Raw genomic sequence first — 16977 nt, forward strand, 5'->3', positions numbered from 1 at the left:
GGCGTTTTACGACGACCGGATGGAGAAAACAGAAAGAGGCTCTGCCCTCACTCAACATGGTCACCTTCCGCCTTCGTCCTGGTTCGTAAATTGGCTCTTTCGGCTCCCGTTACTTCCCCCAGTTTGTCAACTGCCCGTAGTAGCCATGGCGGCCATGAGCTTATTGCAGCGGGTTTCGGTCACTGCAGTGGCTGCTCTCTCCGGCCGCCGGCTTGGTACTCGGCTCGGATTCGGGGGCTTCCTCACCCGTGGCTTTCCGAAGACTGTCGGTGGGTGCTAGCTTTGGGAGAAAGCGCGCTCAGGGGATGTGGGGTGAGAGATGGAGAAGTCTTCCCTGGTGACCTTGGTGAGATCTGGGAGAAATTGAGGGCCTGGGGCTTGAGAGAAGAGACGGAGCGTGGTCTTTGTGAGAAGACAAGGGTTTTTCTGAAGTAATGAGAGCGTTCGCGTTTCAGTTGTTAATTAGCATTTGTGAAGCACTTTGCCTCTCTGGCATTCCACTTGGTGCTAATTTGCGGATGAAGTAGGGGTTAAAAGGACATATTGCTGAGTCCTCTGTTTCTCAGGCACCAGATTCTTTGTATGTTCCACCCACACCACGTACTAGTCCCACAAAATTGGAAGTCACGTTGCCCAGAAGCCCACCGATGCTAAGTAATAGATAACGTAGGTGGAGAGGCTCAGGGCTCACTCATTTAAGTAGGCACAGTGCCTTCACGATATTTTTAGGATCCATGAGAATGTTTTAATTTATATTTCTTTCAAAACCAAAGGGGGGGGGAACCCATGTTTTTAGGGTTAATGTTAATGATATGTGGTAATGAATCCAGCCTGGATTGTATTCGTTTGATAGCAACAGAGTCATAAAATGATAAGTTTTAATAACTTCTTAGAAAGGAAGGGGCTCATGCAGGAAAGTCGCTAGGTCCAAGAAGGGCATGGTAAGGCTAGTTGGAGCTTCTTGGAGACTGTATTGACGTATAGGAGAATGAATAATCGTAATAGCAAAGCCTCAGGTGCCTTGTATTCAATCTAATTCTTTCAAAGACTCTGCAAAGTACGTGCAATGTTATTATCCCCATTTTACTAATAAAGGAACTGTGACTTCATTATTAGAAAAATAATGCAGTACTGCATTAAATTTAATAATAGTATCAGTAGCTAACATTTATCGAACACCTATGTGCCATGTGCCATCCCAAGATTTTAAATGTATTAATTCATTTAATGCTCTTGGTAAAAAATATACCATAAGCTATCTGCTCTATGCAATACAAGCAGGTAGAGAGGAAGTGAAGCCAAAAAGGTCTCCACCCTCAAAATATCTGTTTACCCTTTTTCTTCTCCCAGTTTAATTTGAGTTATGTCACTTCACATGATGAAGCATTATACAGAGACTTGTTGCAAAAATGATGGGAAGAACCAGTGGTATTGAACAAATTTCCAGCAGAAATTTGAACCTGTTAAAAAACTACACGTGCAAACATTTTTTGATAAATTCTGTTTGTAAGCCATTTCTGATTACAAATAATCCTCTTCATATACTTGCTGGGGATAGTATTTAATCATGCCTTGCTGGAGATAAACTCAGGTCAAATCTCATTCCCAAATCCTCTTTATACATTATTCCCCATTCATGGAATTCTGGAAGGATCTATAATCTACACCTGGGAGCAGGAAAGGATCTAATAGCTATGCTAGAGTTACTGTGTTTCAGTCTTCTACCTGCTTTCCAAGGTATTTTGCAGGTAGTCTCATCTCTCACCATGGAATAAAAGGTTTTAATTTATTACTGCTTGTGTCTGCTCCTATGAGACTGTAAGATCCAGCAGTGAAGAGAACCTTGCCTTGATTTGTTTTGCCTGGAGCTAGACTGCCTATGTTCAAATCCTGCCTTCAGAGTTTAGTAGCTATGTGGCTTTGGGTCATCATATCTTGGAAGCCAAGTGGAAGGCAATTACTTGGAGCCTATGTTTCTTCATCTTTAAAAAAAAGAGGATGTTTATTACACCTATGCTTATATTCTGTTGACAAGAGAAATAAAATAAATCTAAACTCTTTCCTACTGACAAGAATTTATAACTGAGGGGCGCCTGGGTGGCTCAGTGGGTTAAGCCTCTGCCTTCGGCTCAGGTCATGATCTCAGGGTCCTGGCTCTCTGCTCAGCGGGGAGCCTGCTTTCTCCTCTCTCTCTCTGCCTGCCTCTCTGCCTACTTGTGATCTCTCTCTCTGTCATATAAATAAATAAAAATCTTTAAAAAAAAAAGAATTTATAACTGACAAGAATTTATACGTTTCTGCAAAAGTTTGCGTCTTTTTAGAGTGTCATTTTGAAAGGTACTTATTTTACCATAAGAACTGCTTTAAAAAAAAAAAAAAAAGAGGGTGAGTTTTAACCTACCTCATAAGAAAGTTGTGAGAGAGAGTGGGAAAATCTACAGCACCTGGATTTAGAAGCATTAGCCTTCTACAGAGCTCTGTGGCTACCCCTTTCTTAAACATCTGGTACTGTCCCGTTATCTTCATTCACTGTCATTGAAAACCTTAATCAGGAGGTAAGTAGATGCAAGTATTCTATTTTATTAAATTATTTATTGTCTTATATCAAAGGATTCGAGAAATAAGCTTAAGTTCTTCCCTCAGCTGCAGGAGCTTTAACTTGAAGACTGATGTGTGCATATTATGGTTTAAAAAAACTGAGGAGAGTATTTAAATGATTATATAAACAAAAGAGTATGGAGTTAATTCAGACATAGAAGGTGAGACATTTTAACTAGATTCTGGATAGTTTTAAAATTGCAATTGGCAGAAAAGTAGAGGATGTATTTTCTTTTCTTTCTTTCTTTCTTTTTTTTTTTTTTTAAAGATTTTATTTATTTGTTTGACACAGAGAGAGAGACACACACAGAGAGAGAAATCACAAGTAAGCAGAGAGGCAGGCAGAGAGAGGGGGAAGCAGGTTCCCCGCTAATCAGAGAGCCCAATGTGGGGCTCAGTCCCAAGACATCGAGATCATGACCTGGGCTGAAGGCAGAGGCCCAAACCACGAGCCACCCAGGTGCCCCAAGGATGTATTTTCTGATAGATCTGAATGTGGGACTCTCGGGATAGGTAAGTGTTGAGAGAAAAGGCTTAAGAACGGAAAGTTGGGGTTAAATTGGAGGAGTGGAAGGACTGAATATGAAACCAAAGTATCTGAACTCTTTTGTAGGCTGCAGAGAGAGAATGTTTTAGCGGGAGAGCAACATCAGTAGTGTTTTGGGAAGATGCTTCTGAATATTGGTTGACTTCTAAGGGGGTGTTGATTACTTTAGCCAGTGAGTGAGGTGAAGACGGCCATGGAAAGAAATACAAAATTTGAATCTTAGAATCAAGAGGCCTTGTCAGCTGATGAACGTGGAGTAGGTGCAAGGAAGATGAGTGAGATTTTTATCCTGGGTAATTGAGTTGGAGTCATTAACTGGGAATAGTCTGAGAATGAGAAAAAGAAAATGGCCAGTTTTCTATTATTGTCATGAAGACACAAAATCTACCTTATCTTATTTGTTCCTTACAAATACCACAGTTGTCAAAAACATAACTTTCCTGAGGTTATTTGCATTAAAAAAAATTAGTTATTGAGGGGCGCCTGGGTGGCTCAGTGGGTTAAAGCCTCTGCCTTCGGCTCAGGTCATGATCCCAGGGTCCTGGGATCGAGCCCTGTGTCGGGCTCTCTGCTTAGCATGGAGCCTGCTTCCTTCTCTCTCTCGACCTGCTTCTCTGCCTACTTGTGATCTCCGTCTGTCAAATAAATAAAATCTTAAAAAAAAAATTTAGTTTCATAAAGCTAAATTAGTTTCATAAAGCTAAAGGAAAACCTAGTTGAGAAATTTCAGGCTTTAGAGAATGGTAGAAGGTGTGTATTTTGGTGGAAGGAGAATCGAGTTCCAGAAATCCTGGCAGTCACCTGGTTGTAAGCAATGTTCACCCTAATATTTTTAGATTGTAAGCAGATGGCCTTACTATATCAATAACAAATCATGAAGGTTTAGAATATTTGAAAAGAGTTTAGTGCTATGAAGTATACTTTAGAACAGCTAATAGTAATAATAGTTATTTACCACATTTAATGACAAAAATAATTATTGTTTAACATTAGGGTATTATATGTAAAAAAAGCAAGCAATTCACTTTCCTAACTGCATTAATATTGCTAGAATGCAATCAGACCAAGCATTCTCCCATAGTTTTTTGTTACATTTTCCATATCTATGAATAGTGTTTTTCATAATCAGTTGTCCTTAAAACGTGCAGAGTGTCATCCATCTCACTTTCTGTGGAGTATGTGTGTTTGTGTGTGTTTGTCTTTCTGTCTGCCTGTCTGCCTGATTGAAAAGGAAAATTGGGAGGACACTATCTCTTCTGAGTAGATTTACTTTCAGAAGGCAAGGAAGGATCCTAACTAACATTTAGTTTACTTAAGAAATGTAAATTGAACAATATTTATGGGGCACCTTCCATGTGGCAGACACTAAAGGTACTGTAGATAAAGTACTGAAATAATCTATACCTTCACCTGTTGGACTAAAGCAAAATAATCAGGCTTAAAAAAAAAATCAGGCCTAGTGTGTATTGTTCTAAGGGAACTAACCAAATGATGTTAAGGAGGGTAAGTGGGAGGCCAGCTTTAAATAGGGTAGCCAGAGAAGACCTCTTCGAGGAGGTTACATTTGATCTTGACCCTGAAGCATGAGGTATGGAGGTAACTATTCAAAGAGCCTGGGGGAAAACCTTTCGGAAAAGAGGAAAGTAAGTCCAAAAATGTTAAGTCCAAAAAAAGAGTTCTCGGAGTTGGAAGGGAATCATTCAGACTAATAAAGTCCAATGGTATGCCCTTTTGTTCTAAGATAGGCCATATGTTCAGATTCTTTGAGGAAAAGGACCTTAGAAATCCTCTAGGCCAACCCCCAGAGTATCCTTGTTACCTCCCATTGTTGATATTGAATAACTCCATAAAGGGGAACTGGAGATATAGTCCAATTTTATTTTGAACCAGTAAAATTGTTAGAAATTTGTTCCTTGTATTAAGCTGAAAATTTTTCTTTCACACATTGATCCTAGTTCTTCCTTTCAGGCCAACATAGACTAGTATAAGCCCTTTGTCATGGGACAGTCCTTTAGCTTTTTTTTTTTTTTTCCCCCTTTCGCTATTTAAAGACATTTATCTGGTTTCTACCCAGACTTCTTTTTTATAGGCCAATCAGTTTCAGTTCTTTAAGGTTCACTGTATCAGTTTCCAGGTTGTTTGCCATCCTGGTTGCTAAAATTGGAGTGTCCTCCAGATTGTTTCTCTAGAACAGTGTGCTCTGGGATGGATACACTTCTGCAGGTGTGGTTAGGAGATGGGGGTGGGTGCTCCTCCTATTTTGACCCTATGCTTCTAGAACATAAGATTAAGGTTGAACTGTCTTTGGCATTCTTGGTAACCACACCACACCAATGATTCTTTTTTTTTTTTTTTTTTTTAAAAGATTTTATTTATTTATTTGACAGAGAGAAATCACAAGTAGACTGAGAGGCAGGCAGAGAGAGAGAGAGAGGGAAGCAGGCTCCCTGCTGAGCAGAGAGCCCGATGCGGGACTCGATCCCAGGACCCTGAGATCATGACCTGAGCCGAAGGCAGCAGCTTAACCCACTGAGCCACCCAGGCGCCCCCACACCAATGATTCTTAAACATGTGAGCAACTTTCAGAGGATGCAGTCAGGTACTCCACTTACTCTATTTAATCCTTTTAGAATCAGCCTTTTGTAAATGTGTATGAAGAAGCAACATGGGGTTGGGGAGGGAGACATCATAAGACACTCGTAATCTCAGGAAATAAACTGAGGATTGCAGGGAGTGGGGGGTGGGAGGGATAGGGTGGCTAGGTTATGGAAATTGGGGACGGTATGTGCTATGGTGAGGGTTGTGAATTGTGTAAGACTGATGATTCACAGACCTGTACTGTGGAAGCAAATAATACATTATATGTTAATAAAATTTTAAAAAATGAGTATGAAGACTTTTGGGATCCCACTTCATCATCAGTGTAGAAGTCACTCTGGTAGTAGTAGCTTTGTGTTATCAGGAATGTCATTTTCACCTCATCCAGGCCTTGTATAGACGTCTTGACCTCTCAGGGCTGTGGAGAGAGCCTTTTGGCAGGTTACTGAATTAAGTAAGCAGCACCTGGGTGTAATCAATCAATCAATTACACCTTACAAATTCACCTAAATTGCTATTTCGCTCAGCTTAATATGCACCTTCTTCATACTCCCCCATCCTCACCATCCTGTGTAAATAGGAACTCCTGGGCCTGTTTTTCTCTGACATTGCATCCTGTTTCTTCTCTGTTTTGTCCTTACAGATGTCTAATTATGTTTATTTGTTTCTCCCAGCGGGATCTATATCCCTTTGAGACTGTAGGCCTAGCATAGGACCTCTACATAGTAGGCACTTAGATATTTATTTAATTAATGAGTGGTTTATACTGTTATCCAGCCCTTTTCCCCCCACATAGTCCATAGAGAATTCCATTGTATCTTTCAAATTGTTTTCTGATATACATAATTACTTTGTCACATGCTCTTGTTATTTTAGAAGCCTTAATAGTATGAATTGTACCCAGTAAATTCATGCCAGCTTCTAATTCTTCTATGAATTAAGCTCCTAAATTCATTACAAGCTGCTGTAGGTGATGCCAAAATTAAGAATACAGTTCCTGTATTCTTAACTTCAAGACATTTACATTTCAATGGGACGTTTATGTTTCAGTGGGAACAGTGAAAGCAAGTATGAATATCACTAGAATATACAGCAGTTGAAAGGTGGAGATCTCACATGCTTGGAAAGAGGGCTGGTTTCTTGGAGGATAAAATGTCATCTGGGCCTAAAGAATACATTTCAGGAGAGGGGAGGGCATTCCAGACATTTAAGCTTGAACAAAGGATACAAATCTTTATGAGCTCTGTGATGACTGAAATTCCTTTAATGGAAAGTAGTTTTTTTCCCACAATGACTTTCACGTGAAATTTCCTTGAATACAGTCACACTCAGCAGAAACAGTAACTTCACTTTCCAGTAACAGTAAGATCCTTTCTTGCTTTCAGGAGAAAGGGCTTACAGTGTTTGCAGTGGTCCTTCCAGACATCCAGGAAAGGGAAATCATGTAGAAAAAAGATCAGGAGTGAAATTCTGTCTCAGTTTCTCTCCAGTGAGAATTGATTACATATCATCTGAGTGAGAATATGAAGAGGATGATACTCACAATCCGAGTGATTTTATCGAGATACGTTAGAGTGTTTACTTTTGAACAAGTTCAAATTCCTGCTGGAGATATGTTGAATAGATGTCTTTCTATCTAGTTTGCTGTGAGCTCCTAATGTATACTGTCTCATCATGTGAAATGACACAATGTAAATTAAGTTTATTTACTTAATAACTGTAGCAAATATTTATTGTAGAGGTAAACAAAGATAAGTAGTCTGCCAAGAGTATCTGACCTTCTTGCCTGCAATGGAAACAAATTCAAACAATGATTTAGATATTTCTTTAATGTTGAAAAATGGAGAGAACTATAGTTTACAACAGTACACCAGTCTCTGTTTAAAGATAGCTACTCTGCCTTTAGTACTCAAATAAAAATATGTATTTTTATCTTAATACACATTAAACATTTATGTGTATATTTTCTTATAACCTGCTTTGATCTCAGAATATAACAGTATAACTTGAGCCTTGCATATAACAGGGTAGTTTAATATTTCCAGCTCCTGTGCGACATAGTGGAGACCATGGGAAAAGACTATTTATCATCAAACCATCTGCATTCTATGACAAGCGTTTTTTGAGTTTAATGGTGAGTTAAAAATTTTGCTGAACTAAACTCTTTACATACAAATAGGAATGTGGGGTTTTGGGTTTTTTTTTTTGTCTATTTAGAGAACATCTTTTGTTTTAAAAAGATGTTATTTTGTAAATTCATATTTCTTTTCTCAATTGATACTGAGATTTTGTAGTAATGTCTGATTTGTTCCTGAATTTCTTTTTAAATTAGTGAAGCTTTACTTCTTCATAGAAAGGACTCATATGCATTAGAGGTAAAATTTGAGCCATTCCCTTATTCTTAAGATTGTAGGGTTTTGAAATATAATCTGTGGTCCCTTGCACATGTACACACACACACACACACCCCAAAATCTATAAATTATAGGACTTTGAAAATGTATTTGCTTGGGGATAGTTATCTGTATTCTTTTTTTTTTTTTTTTTAAGATTTTATTTATTTATTTGAAGGACAGAGATCACAAGTAGGCAGAGAGGCAGGCAGAGAGAGAGAGGGAAAATATTCTTGCGGAGCAGGGATTACCAGGGAACTCACTGAGAAAATTACTTCTTACCAGGGAACTCACTGAAAAACTTCTTTAAGTAACTCCATTATTTTGGGTTATAATTTTTTTATTCTGTATTGTTCAGGAACATTGATTTCAGAGGATCAAGTGGGCTACTGGCTGTATATTTATATTTCAAGGTTCTATAAGGAAAAGGAGAGTCTTGGAAGATGGAAGAGTGTCTGGACTCTTGTCACGCTTCCTTCAGCTGTGATCGTTTGAGCAGTGGCTGCCCTCTAGATCTCTTGCTTGCCCTTTGTGCTCAATGTCCCTCTTCGTCCTCATGGCTGAGCTCCCACATTTCTTGTCATCACCAACTCAAACTTTACAGTGGTTGAAATCACTCAGATGTTTTTACCATTTTCATCTTACTACAAAAACTTCTCAACTATTATTACATTGTGTCAACCAAAAAATGAAAAACCACTTAAATAGATATGGTCTTATATAATTAATTCATCCTTACTTTTTTCTTTCATTTTTAGTGCCAAACATAGGCATCTAGAAGTTAGAGTAAAAGAAAATCTCAGAAGTAATTTGGTACCACATTTCCAATTTGGCCAGTTTATTTTGTAAAATAAACTGTAAGGAAGACAGTGTAAGGAATTAAAAAATGATAGTTTGAGAGTGGGGAAAGAGAGTTAGGAAATGGTTATTTGAAAACCATTTTTTAATCTCAACAGAAATTCTACATTTTGTTGACTGGGATTCCAGTAGCCATTGGTATAACTCTGGTGAATATATTCATTGGTAAGTACCTCTCTGACTGAATTGGTAAAATTTTAAGACCTCTGTACATTAATAACAGAAGTTATGGATATTATAAAGAAAGTTATTTGTTTTTTAATCTTTTTTTTTCTTTTTTTTATGATTTTATTTATTTATTTGACAGAGAGAGGGAACACAAACGGGGTAGTGGCAGACACTGCTGAACAAGGAGCCTGATGCAGGACTTGATCCCCAGGACCCTGGCATCATGACCTGAGCCAAACAAAGGCAGAGCCACCCAAGTGCCCTGAGAAAAATTATTTAAATATTAACATAGGCATGAGATTTTATTTTACAGTAACCATATAACAATCTGCAATACAATACAATGTTTTTTTAACATTTTTTTTTTCCCTCCAAAAACCTTTAAGGTCATCAACTCTGTAGAGGCTATAAAAGGCTTCAGAAAGCCTTGTTAACCTCCTCCTCATTATTTCTCCAAACCAGCTTTGACAAATCTGAATAAGGAAAATAGAAAGAGAGGTGGAAGAGAGGCTGAGTGATGGAAGAATTTTTTTTATTCTTCTTGGAACACATAAAATTATAATCTTCTAAATAATAAAGAATGAAACTATGAAAGACAGCTAACATTAGGATTCCATGGGAAATTCTGCCCAAAGTATTTCTAACATCTTGAATTCTAAAATGCTTTGTCTGGCAGTGATAGGAAAAACCAGAAGGAATGTGTTCTTTATTATATTTTGTTATACTATATAAAAACAAAGTTTGAAACTCTTACATAACGTCTATAGGCAATGCCTTACACATAGAAGACATCTAAAAATATCTAATGAATTAAATGATTTTCAGCCACATTAAAGTGACTAAAATACAGTTGCTCCTTGATCCTTGAATAGTGTTGGGGTGTCAACCCCCTGCTCAGTCAAAAATTGCATGTAATTTTTGACTCCCCGCAAAATTTTACTAATAAGCCTAATTGTTGACCAGAAGCCTTATCAATAACATAAAGAGTGGATTAACACATACTTTGTTTTTTTAATTATGTAGTGTATTCTTATTAATAAAGTAAGCTAGAGAGGGGCACCTAGGTGGCTCAGTTGGTTAAGTGTCCACCTCTTGGTTTCAGATCAAGTCATGATTTCATGCTTGTAAGATCCAGCCCCACATCAGGTTCGGCCACTCCCCAGCAGAGAGTCTGCTTCTCTCCTTCTCCCTCTTTCTCTGCTCCTCCCCACCTATGCATATGCTCTATCTCTCAGATAAATAAAATAAATGAAAAAGTAAAGTAAGCTAGAGAACAAATGTTACTAAGAAAATCTTAAGGAAGAGAAAATACATTTACAGTACTATACAGTAGAAAATCCCATGTGTAAGTAGACTCATGCCATTCAAACTGATGTTGTTCAAGGGTCAGCTGTGTTTTAATCTTCATTGGTACAAACAGAAGTTCCTTTAAAATCACAAGAAGTTGGTTTCTTACTTAAATGGGGAAGAATTAATATTATAAACTCCTGATACTAAAATTGGACATCACTGTTTTCTCTTATTAGGTGAAGCTGAGTTAGCAGAGATTCCAGAAGGCTACATCCCAGAACACTGGGAATATTTCAAGGTGGGTATGGGCCATTGAAAGTTACTTTCTGTTGGGTGTCTTGTCAGTGCACTGATTAATGTCTTAATTTAGCAATTACAATACTGTTTTTTATTCTTTTCGATAACAAGTAGATGATACATTTTGTCCTAACTTTTTACAAGCAACTTCTTTTGGTAATTTTCTGTGTTTTATTACTTTAATCTTCGTGGTGTTTTTTTTTTTTTTTTTTAAAGAATGACTCTGTAGTGTGTTCTTATCCTAGCAGAGTAACAGTCAGCATTTATCCTCAGTTCAATGCCTGAGGAAAGATGTTACCTGTGCTAATGCTAGCAGTTCTTTATTGAGCATCTGCTGTGTAGCAGGCATTATGGTAGTAATTTGCAAATATTCTCTTATTCCATGTGAAATGTGCTATTATTATTCCCAGTTCAGAGATGAAGAGACTGAGGCTTAAAAGAGGATAAATGACCTGTCCAAGAAGTAGGGCCAGTATTGGAACCTAGGTAGGCATGGCCCGACAGCCTATACTGTTAGTCATTTTACTATGCTATCACTGCTACTAAAACCTGAAGTTAAGTCTGTTACTTGTCTTTATAAGTATTGTAGTGAGATGGCCTTGATTAAATACTATTGTGTTTTATTACCTGAATGAACTGTATTTCAGAAAAGAAATGTATCATTATCGCACCTTAAGGCAGGCCATACAGAGAGAAGGAGTGCTGAGAGAAGGAGCTTCAGTTTTTGATCACCAAACCCTGGGTTTGGTTCCTAAATCTGCCACTTAAGGTACTCCATGTACTATAATGGCAAAAGCACAGGTTTTAGAGTTAGACAGACCTGGTTTGAGTCCAGATGCTGGCACTTAGTAACTGTATAACATTGTGCAAGTTGCTTGTCTATAAAATGGGGACAAAAATAGTATCCATGTAATGGATTAAAATTATTTAAACTACATATAAAGTAGTTGGCATTTAGTAAATATTATTGGTTTAACTGAGATGGCCATTTTAAAGAATAGGAAACTGGAAGAGCAAAGTACTGTTCATAAAAATAAACAAATTTTCTCTTGTAGCATCCTATATCAAGATGGATTGCCCGAACTTTCTTTGATAGTCCTGAAAAGAATTATGAAAAAACAATGGCTATTCTTCAGGTTGAAGCTGAGAAGGCTGATTTACGGTAAAAAAAAAAAAAAAGGGTAAAAAGGGAAAGGGAGCAAGGAAGAAAATCCTTTTTTACTGTTGCAAGCCATGAGAAAAAATTTAATAAACTATATCAGCACAGGATGCTCCATGTAGAAGGTAAAGATAGGGAGGGAATAGCTTGTTTGGAGTGGAGTTTATAAGTTGGAGACTGAGAGACTATTAGTCGATAATATCTGTCAGAATAAAAGGAATTCTTTTTTAAATCCCACTCTTAAGTGCATGGCAGCCCTCCCCTCCCTCTGGCCCGATCCCCAGTTTCCTTTCCTCTTCTACCTAGTCTCATATTTAAAAGTGACTACTATTTAGTTATTTCTTAATCTGTTGCTAAAAAAAAAAAAAAAACTCTTTGCATTAAAAATACACTAGTGGGGCGCCTGCTGAGTGGCTCAGTGGGTTAAGCCGCTGCCTTCGGCTCAGGTCATGATCTCAGGGTCCTGGGATCGAGTCCCGCATTGGGCTCTCTGCTCAGCGGGGGGCCTGCTTCCCTTCCTCTCTCTGTGATCTCTTCCCTTCCTCTCTCCTACTGTGATCTCTCTCTGTCAAATAAATAAATAAAATCTTTAAAAAAAAAATACACTAGTATTTTTATTTATAAGAATTAATACTAATACTTATCATTTATCAATGTGGGTGGAACTGGAGGGTATTATGCTGAGGGAAATAAGTCAATCAGAGAAAGTCAGTTATCACACAGTTTCACTCATATATGGAATATAAGAAACAGTGCAGAGAACCATAAGTGAAGGGAGGGAAAACTGAATGGGAAGTCATCAGAGAGGGAGAAGAACCATGGGAGACATTTAACTATAGGGAACAAACGGGGGGCTGCTGGTGGGGAGGTGGGAGGATGGGGTAATTGGGTGATGTGCATTAAGGAGGGCATGTGATTTGATGAGGCTTGGGTGTTACATGCAACTGATGAATTATTGAACACTACATCTGAAAGTAATGATATACTGTATGTTGGCTAATTGAATTTAAATAAAAAAATAAAAATATATTAACACAAATAGAATCCTCTTATAAACACTGTTCTGCACCCTGTCTTCATTTCTCTTAAATATATCTTGGTGATCTTTCTATAATAGTATATATACCCTATTTGTTTCAATGGCTGGTCATATATTTCGCTGGATGGATGTGCCTTAATTTTTTTGATTAGTCCCGTGTTGTTGGTACTTAGGTTCTTTCCAAGTTTTTTGATAATGTACATAGTGCTATGGTGAATATTCTCATACGTAGATTTCCTCATACGCATGTTTATTTAGTGTATCTGAAATATAAATTCCTAGCAGTGGCACTGATAAACCAAATGGTATATGTTTTAAATTTTTTTTTAAGATTTTATTTATTTATTTGACAGAGATCACAAGTAGGCAGAGAGAGAGGAAGGGAAGCAGGCTCCCTGCCGAGCAGAGAGCGCGATGCAGGACTCCATCCCAGTACCCTGGGACCATGACCTAAGCTGAAGGCAGAGGCTTTAACCCACTGAGCCAGCCAGGTGCCCCAAATAAAATCTTATAAAAAAATAATGTTTTAGGGGCACCTGGTTCAGTGGGTTGAGACTCTGCCTTCAGCTCAGGTCATGGTCCCAGGGTATTGGGATAGAGCCCCGCATCAGGCTCTCTGCCCTGCGGGGAGCCTGCTTCCTCCTCTCTCTCTCTGCTTGCCTTTCTGCCTACTTGTGATCTCTCTGTCAAATACATAAAATCTTAAAAAAAAAAAAATCCCAGAGTTCCTTAGATAAAATTTCCAGACAAAACAAAGTAAAAACAAAATCAAAACCCTGACTTATATCCCCGAAGAAAAGATGCCATTGTGAGGATGGAATGAGAGTACCTACATTTTTTAAAAAGTGTATTTAGGTATTTGGAAAACTGAAGCATAAAAGAAAGATACAAAATAGAAAGGGACTTTCTCCCATAATGGCTCTCCTTAGAGATAACTATTATGACCCTCCAGTTTTTTTTAACTCTCTGCATGTGTACATCTACGTAGTCACAGATAATTACTTTCTATTTTTTAATGAAATGAGAAGATGCTATACACCCTCATTTTATACCTTGCATTTTTTTTTTTTATTGTGTTAGTCACCATACAGTACATCATTAGTTTTGGTGTAGTGTTCCATGATTTATTATTTGGTGTAGTGATACATGCAATCTGTGCCCCATCTTATGTATCCATTGGTCTGTTGAAGGGCATTTCTGCTCTTTCCACAGTCTGGCTATTGTGGACGTTGCTACTATAGACCCTGCATTTTTAATTTAACCATATATGTAGCATCTGTATTTACTATATATAGGTTTTCCTCATTCTTTTTAACAGGTGCCCAGTAGTCTCTTACAAGGGGGAAAGATTAGTCATTTAACCAGTCCTTTTGATGAGTATTTTAATATTTGATTTTGGATAATTACATTCTGGTTTTTTTTTTAAAGACTATTTATTTATTTATTTAGCAAAGAGAGAGACAGCAAGAGTGGGAACACAAGCAGGGGGAGATGGAGATGGAGAAGTAGGCTTCCCACTGAGGAGGGAGCCAGACGCGGGGCTCAATCCCAGGACCCTGGGATCATGACCTGAGATGAAGGCAGCTGCTTAATGGCTGAGCCCCCTAGGTGCCCCTTGGTTAATTACATTCTAAAGAATAAAAAGAAAAAGGATAATATGAAGATACATAATCCTTAAAAAAAAAAAAAGGAAATATGTGTACTCTCTTAGATGACAATCACAAAGGTTTGTAATTTCTCATAGACAGGAGATAGGGTTAGTGAGCTGGTTAAGGTTAATAAAGTGAATTATTTAACTGATAAATTTTCAGTCATATGAAAAATTTAATATATAATCTGTAAAAATGGAAGGAAAAAGGTTTGGTGGAGAAGAGACTTTCATTTTTTAATTTATTTTTGAAGTTTTTCTCTAAATTCTAGTTAACATATAGTGTAATATTGGTTTCAGGAGTAGAATTTAGTGATTCATCACTTAGATACAACACCTAGTGCTCAAACACAAGTGCACTCCTTAGTACCCATCACCCATTTAGCCCATCCCCCACGCACCTCAGCCTCCTGCAACCCTTTTTGTTCTCTATAGTTAAGAGTCTCTTATGGTTTGCTTTGGAGAGGGACTATTTCAGGAGTATGTGGTTTCCAAGAGGTTTTCTCAAAGGCAGGAAGACAGGAAACACATTACCATTATTCATGTAAAAGTGATCTGTCCAGATAAAGAGCAGGGACAAGAGGAGAGAATAGATTATCAACTCAGGTGGTGTTCTGGTGATTAAAAACAGGATTTGTTGGCTAACTACCTAAGCAAGATAATGAAAGTCAAAAATAAGTACCAAATTTTGCTCATAGGTGCGTATCAGATATATGCATACACATGGATCTATTGAGGTACATGAATACATAAATTCTTTAGATAATACTTTACATAAAAGCAAAAGACTCTCTAGTGGTTATTTTTTATGGAGATAACTTTGCAGTTGGAGATATTGGACTCACAATATTGCTATCCTGTTTGTTACAGGTTACAGGAGCTGGAAGTGCGAAGGTTAATGCGTGCGAGAGGTGATGGTCCCTGGTTTCAGTATCCGACTGTTGATAAGGCACTGATAGATTATTCTCCAAAAGCAACTCCCGACAATTAACCATTTATTTCTCTAAATACAAAGTATATTCTCTTAGGGGAAAATTAATCAGTAAATGTATTCTGTATTTTTGCTCACATGATGAATAAAGCATCTTTCATTGCACTATTTCTCAGCATTGGTGCAGATTAAGACTTTTGTGTGGGATTTCAATTTTTTTTTAGCCTTATTGAGGCATAATTGACAAAATGAAGATATTTAAAGTGTACATTGTGTTGATTGATATACATTGTGAAAGGCAGAATAAGACTTGATTTGTGGATTTTGGCTTCCTCTAAGGTTTATCATATATTTAAAAAACTGGGGCCAATAGGAATTTATGAACTCCTAAGGATGTGACTTTGAAAGTTTAATATTTTGTCTGATAATTGAAAGTTAGAGAAGTCTAATGATGTTAAATATCAGGAAATACAGTAGTTTACATACATGTCTAGATTATCCAAAGGTGATTCAGAATTTTAAATTCTATAATTACTGAACTAACTATATAAAACATTAACATCTTAATAAACAATTTTTCAGTGAACAAATCTCAGTTGAATATTTTCATGCTTTCCGCCTTAAAACTTTTGTCTGTCACTAAAGTGATTTTTACTGAAGTATAATAGACATATAATGTTATATTAGTTTAGATGTAGTGTAGTATATTATGCTTTTTAAATGCATACACACTTACACCCGTTTTCTTAGATGCAATCTCTTAAGATTCCTAGAGTCCTTTTTTTGTAAATACTGGAAAAGTTGCACAAGGTAAAATGATTACTGCCAAGATTGTAAAATGTGAGTGTAACAGCTAAAATAATGGCTATCATTTATTAAGCATTGTTTGTCTGCTGAGCACTGTGTTAAATGATCGTATTTTTTCACAGTAATTTCAGTCACCTTATGAAGTATTATTACTTATGTTTTATGGATAAGAAATTGAAGCTCAGAGATTTTAAACATGTAATCAATATTTACAGAAATAAATATTTACACTTCAGCTTTCACAATGACCTTTAGCATAAAAAATCCATTGTTTTCAGGAAATATCTTTCAGTATCATCCCCTGGAGGCACTTCGTGCCCTTTTCAGTCCGTCAAGATCCTTTGGAGTAGGTGCATTTTCTTATTTCGCCAGAAGAGGGCTGCCTCACCCAACTACTTCGGATTTTATTCGGTTTCCCTCTGCAATCTAATTACCACCTCATAATTCTAACAAAGGATTTGAGGGAAGGGCATGCTGTCTCTAAGCATCTGTTACATGAATCTCTGTTTACATGAGGGGTAAGGAGAATGGAAGCAGATAGGTCTTGAGAATGGTAATTGTAGATGATGCTACATGTATGTATATTTATGTTAACACTTTTAGGAGTTTACAGGTTATTTTCTGGCATTATTAGGTTTTTCTTT

At 37.3% G+C, this 16977-nt stretch overlaps 1 protein-coding gene across 1 annotated transcript; it reads left to right on the plus strand.

The window, feature by feature from the left end:
- The first annotated feature begins 30 nt into the window (after nt 1-30).
- Nucleotides 31-15718, plus strand: NDUFB5 (NADH:ubiquinone oxidoreductase subunit B5). The gene is made up of 6 exons (XM_004756636.3): nt 31-269; nt 7789-7877; nt 9093-9159; nt 10689-10750; nt 11805-11911; nt 15466-15718. Exons 1-6 carry the CDS (start codon nt 146-148, stop codon nt 15584-15586), a joined length of 570 nt encoding a protein of 189 aa, XP_004756693.2. The 5' UTR covers nt 31-145; the 3' UTR covers nt 15587-15718.
- Nucleotides 15719-16977: the final 1259 nt, after the last annotated feature.

Source organism: Mustela putorius, unplaced genomic scaffold, assembly GCF_011764305.1.
Source record: "Mustela putorius furo isolate JIRA1106 unplaced genomic scaffold, ASM1176430v1.1 tig00003834_pilon_pilon_pilon, whole genome shotgun sequence".
NCBI lineage: Eukaryota > Metazoa > Chordata > Mammalia > Carnivora > Mustelidae > Mustela > Mustela putorius.